Raw genomic sequence first — 9,049 nt, 5'->3', positions numbered from 1 at the left:
GGCCAGCCTTCTCTAGGGCGGCCAGGGCTACACGGAGCAAACCTGTCTCCAAAACCAAAACCAACCAACCAGACCAAAAAAAAAAAAAAAAAAAAATTAACAAGACCACTAAAACCTCTGCCATCTAACTAAAATGAGTTCTCAGCCCTCATAACTTTATCTGCTTGCATGTAAAGGAAACCAACCCACCTGTCAGTGTTTGTTTGGGTCCTGGGACAAGGGCTTGCTACTTAAGTCTGGCTGGTACTCATTCTGTAACCCAAGCAGGCCTCTAATTTGTGGCAATCCTTCTGCCTCAGACTCTCTCCTGATTGCTGGGATTATAGACAAACCACCACACCCACCTTGTTTCTAGTTTACAAACATATTTATGGTTAGTAACCAATCCGGTTTGGGTTAACTATATCACAACATGAAAATCAAGATGGCTCAGAGGATAAAGATACCTGTAACCAAGTCGTCTGAGAACCTGTGTTCATTCTCTGGGACCCACACTGTGGAAGGAGAGAACTGATTTCTACAAGTTGTCCATACCCATACCTCTATGCATTAAATACATACATACATACATACATGTTTCTTTCTTTCTTTTTTTTTTTTAAAGATTTATTTATTTATTATATGTAAGTACACTGAAGCTGTCCTCAGACACACCAGAAGAGCAGTCGGGTGCTCTTACCCACTGAGCCATCTCACCAGCCCTACATACGTGTTTCTTAATGGTGAGATGACAGGTAAAGTAAGAATGGAGTTTTTGATCCACCACACTCTGCTGGCAATAAAATTCACTTTATAACAGAAAAAAAATATATCTCCTATACTGAATTTAGTAAAACACAGTTCCTTGCCAACAAAATTTGGTAACGGTGAGTTATCAGCAAAGGCTGGTTTTTTTGGCTTTGTTTTGATTTTTTTTTTTTTTTTTAAGATTTGTATATATTTTATTTTATGTGTATGAGTGTTTGTGTGCAGTACCCAAAGAAGCCAAAAGAGGGCAACAGATTCCCTGGGACTGAAGTTACAAAGAGTTGTGAACTAACCTGTGGGTGCCAAGAACCAACCTTCTAGGGCAATACTTCTCAGTCAGGTTCGAAACCACTTTGGGTTGCATGTCAGACAACCTGCACATTAGCTACTTACAATGATTCATAAGAGTAGCAAAATTACAGTTATGAAGTAGCAAAAAAATAACTTTGTGGTTAAGGAGTCATCATGATTAAAGAAAGGGTCTCAGCTTTAGGGAGGTTGGGGACCACGGCTCTAGGGGTCTCTGTAAGGGCAGCGACTGCCCTTAATCACCGAGTCTGATCAAAAGCAAGGTTTTCTCAAAAAAAAAAAAAAAATAGAGCAAAGTTTTAAAGAGTGAAGGGGGGGGGCAGATTTATCACTAAAGGCCATAATGTACAAAAATATAGACATACAGCAGAAGGAGCAAGCAGCTGGAGGCAGGCTTAGCCAGGACCCAGTCAAAGGAGGAAGAGTCTGTGAATACGAATAGGGGTCGGGCAAAAAACCAAACCAAACCTGAAGCTAAAACCTGGTAGTTGAAGTGGAAGAAGAACTGGGAATAGCAGGAAGAAAAAGAAATTCGTGCTTCTGAGAGTGTAAGCTAAGTGCTGACCAGACCAGACCAGACCAGATCAGATCAGATCAAGGGCTACAGAGCCTAGGAGAGAGAAAGATGTCATTTTTCTGTCTATTGAGGAATGAGGACAAGGACTCTAAAGGCCTCTCTGGGCCCCTTGGATGAGCAATCCCTACATCTTATGTGCACCAGCCCTCACCTGATATTGTCAATCCAGCAGTCAATGATAACAGGCAGAAGCAGTTCGAGATTCAGCCAGAGTGTGAAGTAGCTGTCCGTCTTCTTGGAGCAAAGGTAGTGTACAACCTTTGGCTTATCCAGCTTTGCTTCCAACTGGTTACCCAAATCACCAGGCACTGCAGGAGAAAAAGATAGGCATGGCCTCAGGCCCCGGCAGGCTGGAGACACCCCCCCCCCCAGTCTCTTGCAGGCTGCAAAAGAGTCACCCACAGTGGTGAACACCATGGCCCACCTTGGCAATCCCACTCTCAAGTTGAAGCATAACGCCAGGGTTGGGAAAATCAGAAAAGGCCAGGACACCACCTTCACATAGAAAAGCCGCTACTATTATATTTTCAATTTTTCCATAAAGGAACCACTTCCAACTCTGAAAGAAAGAAAGAAAGAAAGAAAGAAAGAAAGAAAGAAAGAAAGAAAGAAAGAAAGAAAGAAAGAAAGAAAGAAAAGCTGCTACTACCGGGGCATGGCGGTGGATACCTGTAAGTACTTGGGAGGCTGAGGCAGGAGGATCAAGTTAGTGTTAACTCGACCCGGGCTACACAAGGAGACCCTATTTCCAAACAAAAACAAGAGCCATATTAATGGGAAAAAAAAAAGCTGCCAGCAGACAGGTGGAGGCTTAAAAAGAGGCCTGGCATGTTTGGGGGTGGGGGGTAGGGGGGCTGTATTGTTATGGGATGAAAATAACTTCTCAGCAGGGCGTGGTGGCGCACGCCTTTAATCCCAGCACTTGGGAGGCAGAGAGAGGCAAGGCGGATTTCTGAGTTCGAGGCCAGCCTGGTCTACAGAGTGAGTTCCAGGACAGCCAGGGCTACACAGAGAAACCCTGTCTCAAAAAAACAAAATAAATAAATAAATTAATTAATTAATTAAAAAAAAAAAAAAAAAAAAAAAACTTCTCTAAGATCTCTAATGGAACTTCCTTGTAGGCCATTCAGAAGGGAATTCAAAAACCAAAGTCACTTCCCTGAGAGAGGCTGTGGATCCCTCTGAGACCTAAGCTACTGATGGTTTCTAAGGTTAAGGGACCCAGATCATACTCTAACTAGAAGAGATTTTGAGGCTCATGGGAGTTTTTCAGAACCTCCAGAATTTGGCCAATGCTACAGCCCTGATATTAGCTATGTACCACCCTCCAGGCTCAAACCAGGAAAAAAGAAAAGCAAGTCTTCTCTACCCCCAAGCAGTGGGACACAAGATAGAGTGGTAAGCCAAGAATTAAATCTAGAGGCAGTGCTCTTCTTCTATTTAGTTTTAGTTTTTGTCTGAGACAGGGTCTTGCATCCAAAGCCTGCTTTTCCTGCCTCCAACCTGCCAAATTCTGGGACTGCAAGCTCATCAGGAGGAGCCCTGATAAAAAACACAAATGAGAGACACCTGTAATAGCAGGCCTACCAAGCCGGGTAGGCCTTGCTAAAGGCCAGGAAAGTTGTAGAGGGTAGGTCCTGTGGAAAGCCTTAAACTAGATGGAGAGGTGTGTTGGTGATGGCTAATCTGTAGTAACAAGCCACAGCAGGCATGGGGCAGGGGGGTGTGACCAAGTTCCAAGCATGACTGGATACCACTCCTGTCAATCTCTTTGGGCCATGCAAACCCTAGGGCCCTGGTAACACCCAAGCTCACACCCGTCCCTTCAACTCCCAGCATTTAAAGCCCGTTATCTTACAGGCCACCACCTACATCCACAGGGTACATTCTGAACACTTTACAAGGACAACCTCCCCTCCCCCCACCCTTTTTTTTTTTTTAAGAAAGGTTTCTCTGGGCTGGTGAGATGGCTCAGCGGGTAAGAGCACCCGACTGCTCTTCCAAAGGTGCAGAGTTCAAATCCCAGCAACCACATGGTGGCTCATAACCATCCTTAACAAGATCTGACGCCCTCTTCTGGAGTGTCTGAAGACAGCTACAGTGTCCTTACATATAATAAATAAATAAATCTTTAAAAAAAAAAAAAAAGAAAGGTTTCTCTGTGTAGACCTGGCTGTCCTGGAACTCTGCCTATCTCTGCCCCCTGAGCGATAGGATCAAAGGGGTGTGCTACCAATGCTGGGGGGCTGGGGGAGGGACCCTTTTGAGATCTACAGTCACTATAAAGAGCCCCTTGACTTTTCTCAACAGTGTCTTTGAACCCAGCATAGCACATGTCCTTGCCTGAGCAGTTAAACCAAGGTCTTCAAAGTGTTGTGGGAAGACACGTGCCTTCCACTCCCTTCACGATGTGGGTGCCAATGCAGGAAATTCCCACCATGGGAGCTTCGACATGACATGCCTGTTACGAGCAGGGCATGACGACTGGTCAGTGTCTCCATGCACTGACGGGGAAATGGGTGAAAGAGGAAGCCACCAGATACCCCTCTTCCTGGACAGGCTGGGAGGCCTCTAAAAATAGCAATGGCCCCTTCCTGAGGTACTTGGCAGTTAAGACATAGACAAGAGCCAGACACCAAACTTTTACTTCAAATCACCCTGGGAAGAGTCATCTTTACCTTCACATTCATTATAAGATGATGTTTACTTAGTCTACATGGATGAGCAGGGGTAAGACGAGAGCACAACACAGCGCATATGCAGAGGCTGGAGGGCAACTTGCCAGAATTGGTTTCATCTGGGGATAGAACTCGGGTCTTCAGGCTTGGTGGCACTCCCCTTTGCCCACTGAACCTTCTCGAAGGCCCTCTTTGTTTGTTCACTTAACAGGTAAGAAGACTGAGGCCGAGATGGATGCAAACCTTTTGCCTAAGGTCCCAACCCCCTGCTCCAAGATCAGTTTTCTGCTGCCTCTCCCACTAACTCAGGACCCCGAACTTTGTACCTAGAAAAAAAGCTCTCTCTCCTTTCAGAGTCTAAGGCTTCTTGGCTATAATTTAGGATAACCAAAGTCTCCATAGATTAATGAATGCAGTTACTGTCCAAGCGATACAATGTTGCAAACATGCCAGGTGTGAAGGTGCACTCCTTTAATCCCAGTGCTAGGGAGGGAGAGGCAGACAGGTCTCTGAGTTCAAGGCCAGTCTGATCTACAGCAAGTAGACAAGGCTACAGAGTAGCCTCAAGTAGCAAATAGGTATATGGTCAGAGAATACACACATCTCAATGCCAAGGGCCTTTTAATCTTAGATCTTCTTACAGTCACACGTGACTTCTTCACACTGGTCCTCAGGGTAAAAGTCCAGATGACCAAGTCACAAGCTCTACACCACCCATACCTCCCACCTTCCCCCAGCTCCATTCCGACCAGCCCAGAGCAATCTTCCAAGCCACCTTACTTCCTGTATATTCCAGGAAGGTTTCCCCGTCCTCCCTCACCCAGGCTGACCCTCACCCAGGCTGACCTCTCCGAGAGCCACTGTCACTACCATCCAGGAAGCTTGAGAAAGCCAGGGCCAACTGTATACAAATCTCAAAGGGAGCCTAGGTTCAGAATCCCCCACCCCCTTCTCTGACCTAGAATGCCATTGTTTGTTTTTCAAGAGAGGGTTTCTCAGCTATGCATGGTGGCATACACCTTTGATCCTAGTACTTGAGAGAGGCAGGTGGGTATCTGAGTTCAAGGTCAGCTTGGTCTACAGAGAGAGTTCCAGGACAGCCAAGGCTACACAGAAAAACCCTGCCTAAGACAAGACAAAAAGAAAAAGGAAAAAAAGAAAGAGCACAGGAATGTATGCTCCAGCAGAAATTTTATATATATATATATATATATATATATATATATATATATATANAGAGAGAGAGAGAGAGAGAGAGAGAGAGAGAGAGAGAGAGAGAGAACGTTTAGCATGTCTCTGTTCTCAGGAGTCCTGGCCCCTAAACACCAGTTCAAAACAACTTCCACTGACTGAATAGGCTATCTAAGACTCCTAGAGATTTTACCCTGGCCTATCACCACATGGAAACATTGTTATTTCTGTTCCACTGCCAAGTCTGACACGGAAGAGCAAGTGGGCAGGGAATGTCACCTGGCCTCAGTACAGCCTAGAGTAATTAGGTCTGGGAGCGGAGAGCGGAGGCATGCTCTCGGACTCCCTCAACGCCAGTTCATGACTGTTGTCCCAACTCTTTCCTCTGTCCTCCCTTCCCTTAGCCACCCTGTGTCCCTTAGGCCATTCCATAAGCTGACAGCAAAAAGAAATGCTTTTGGGGGCCAGCGTGGATAGAACTCGCTACCACTCATTCCCTGTGAAAAAGAGGGTAGGAGGTAATGATCGATTCTGAGACTGCCTAGGAACCCGCTGAAGTAGGGTTGAATTGCCTCAGTCTTTCCAGCTAAGAAATGGGGGCATGGCGAGCAAAGGTTTGGAGCTGATGCAGTTCGGTGGAGTGGAAAGCCGGACATTATCTATTCCCTCTGCTCTCACGTTTTAGAGGGCTCCAGACCACACCCATGCCCAGTATGGCGGGAGGGTGGGCTAACCGAACTGACCCAGGTTAGAAACCGAATGCTCTGGGTTTCGTGCTTAAAGCAGATGCACAACAGAGCAGTCGGCCCACCAGACCCTGACTGCATTGGATCCTGCAGGATCCACCCACCACCCCACTGGACACGAGTCTCACCCAACACCACCGGGGGGTGACGATGGGCCGGGAGCGTCAGGTCTGCCAGCATCATTAGTAGAAACAGGGGGAACAGGAGGCTACTCCGGAGCTGGGTCTCGCGGCACGTGCAGAGATGGCGATCCATGGCGTGAGACTGTGGCCGCAGGTCCAAGAGGGCTGCTTTAGAGATTAGGGATCGTGCCTAGGCCGGGGCCGCAGCTCGGCAAGTTGACCCACGGCTCGCAGATACCAGCCAATTAAGACCCGCCTCTTGCTAAGGCTCTACCAATTGCAACTCTCCGCCACGAGCGTCCCGCCCACCGGAGCTCACCACCCGCCCATGCCCACCTCCGGGACTGTGCTGCGCGCCGAACGCATCGATCGACCGACCGATGGGCGCTGCCGATCATCCCAGCTGTCGCCCTGCTACTACACAGCCCCAATCTCACCTCACCATGAACCCAACACGGAACAATTCTCAAAGTCCACTCAAGTAGTTCTCATTCCTAATTCCTAGCCTTCCCACACCAGAAGGACCGAAAACAGCCCATCATTTGCTGTGGCTGAACAGCCTCTCTCTCTAAACAGGAAAAGAGGAAGTTAAGTGTTTTGGAACTGGGTGACCAGCAGCTGTCCAGGACCTTTATACGGCCTTTACACTGGCATCCCCAAAGGCATCTAGGTTTGGCCGCCCACGTTCAGAAAACTTTTACTGTCTGCCTTGCCGGTAGAAATGCATGTTAGAACCCAAGGAGCACATCTTTTCTCTTTCTTTCTTTCTTTCTTTCTTTCTTTCTTTCTTTCTTTCTTTCTTTCTTTCTTTCTTTCTCTCTCTCTCTCTCTCTCTCTCTCTCTCTCTCTCTCTCTCTCTCTCTCTCTCTCTCTCTCTCTCTCTCTCTCTCTTTCTTTCTTTCTTTCTTTCTTTTTTTGAGACAGGGTTTCTCTGTNTAGCCCTGGCTGTCCTGGAACTCACTCTGTAGACCAGGCTGGCCTCGAACTCAGAAATCTGCCTGTCTCTGCCTCCCAAGTGCTGGGATTAAAGGCGTGTGCCACCACCGCCCGGCGATCAGCCTGTTTCAAAGTGTCTGTCACTCTATTTATAAGTGCAGCACAGGCGTAGAGTTGGAAGTGGTTTGGATCTGAAAGTCTGAGCCATTTCTCTGTAGGATTCCCCTGCAAAGAACAGGGCTCGAGAGCTCATGTTGGCACTTTAGCCCCTGCCCGTGCAAGCCTGGGGACTCAGGAAGGGCATAAGACTGCCTGGAGCGAGGAGCTGGGGGCCCAGGCAGACTAGGCAAAAGACTCAACACCCAGAAGTATGCCAACACTATGGGGGCGAGCTGACCAGTGCTTCTGAGAAATAACCCTCTACGTACTTCCTTCTGAAGGCCAACTGTGCTTCTGGGACACTGCTTGGTCCCAGGACTAATGTTCCACCCCACCCCCCACCTCTTCCTTCCCTCTTCTTGGTAAACATCTGACCCCGTGTTAATGCCAACAATTCTAGTTTTTATAGCAAAATAGGAAGTGATTTATTTATTAAATTGTATTTTGGTTTCATGAGACAGGAGGATTTCTCTCTGCAGTTCTGGGTATTCTGGTACTCACCAGGCTGGGCCCCCACCTTACAGAGATCCCCCTGCCTCTGCCTCCCCAGAGCTGGAATTAAAGGTGTGCGCTATCACCTCACAGCTTAGGTGAATGAGTATTTCTGCCCACATGTATGTATGTGCATCACGTACATGCCTGGTGCCTGCAGAAGTCAGAAAGAGGACTTTAGTCTACTGGAATAGTTACAGACAGTTGTGAGGCGCCATATAGGTACTAGGAATCAAACTATAGTCCTCTGGAAGAGCAACAGTTGCTCATAACTACTGAGCCATCTCTCTAGCCTGAGAAAACAGGATATTTTAAAGCTTGCTAAACAATACCTTAGGCTCCACTGCCTCCTACTTTAGTCTCTTGCATCCATAGGAGGTTGCTACAGACTGTTCTGGTGAAGACCAGTACAGAGTCATCGAGACCCTCTGCCAAGACAAGGAGCAGTCAGAAGTCCAGAGCCAAGAAGGGGAGGGAAGATGCTAGAAGGCTTGGACAGCCTTGGGCATTGGCCAGTATGAACATCTTGGCCAAACTAGCAGCCTCAGATGACCATAGTCCCAGAAGACCACAGACTTCAGAGACTGGCAGTGTTTTCAACTGGGATTTATTGATGCAACACCTTCATAGTACCCAAAGTATTAGGAGTCAGGATTGCTATGGGAATGGCTAACCGTGACCTTTGCTAATACTGTGGACAAACATCAGAAGTTGAGCTCCCTCCCTCTTTTTAAAGACAAAGGTTTACTACATGGCCCAATGTCTTGGCTAGTTTTCTGTCAACTGGACAAAAAAAAAAAAGTTCCCTCTGAGAAGAGGGAACCTCGGTTCAAAAAACCCTCCAGATGATCAGACTGTGAGCGGTTAAGCCTGTAGGAGATTTTCTTAGCAATCACGGGAAGGTTCAGCCCACTGTGGGTGGTGCCATCCCTGGGCTGATGGTCCTGTGTTCTATAAGAAAACAGGCTGAGGCCAGGGCAGTGGTGGCGCACACCTTTAATCCCTGCACTTGGGAGGCAGAGGCAGGCGGATTTCTGAGTTCGAGGCCAGCCTGGTCTACAGAGTGAGTGCCAGGACAGCCAGGGCTACACA

The 9,049-nt window shown here is 47.5% G+C and overlaps 1 protein-coding gene across 2 annotated transcripts in view; it reads right to left on the bottom strand.

Annotated features, from left to right (window-relative positions):
• The window catches only part of Pla2g15 (phospholipase A2 group XV), a 16,660-nt gene extending 10,024 nt beyond the window's left edge, over positions 1 to 6,636 (bottom strand). For both annotated transcript variants that reach the window (XM_029532665.1, XM_021220261.2), the window contains exons 1-2: positions 6,377 to 6,636; positions 1,785 to 1,941 (exon numbers count right to left, since the gene is read on the bottom strand). In XM_029532665.1, coding sequence (XP_029388525.1) covers positions 1,785 to 1,941; positions 6,377 to 6,503 — 284 coding nt within the window. In that variant the 5' untranslated portion in view covers positions 6,504 to 6,636. The remainder of the gene's footprint in view (positions 1 to 1,784; positions 1,942 to 6,376) is intronic.
• Between the last annotated feature and the right edge of the window lie 2,413 nt (positions 6,637 to 9,049).

The sequence above is a fragment of the Mus pahari genome, chromosome 20 (assembly GCF_900095145.1).
Source record: "Mus pahari chromosome 20, PAHARI_EIJ_v1.1, whole genome shotgun sequence".
NCBI classification, from domain to species: domain Eukaryota; kingdom Metazoa; phylum Chordata; class Mammalia; order Rodentia; family Muridae; genus Mus; species Mus pahari.
This window is presented reverse-complemented; position numbering and strand designations above follow the sequence as displayed.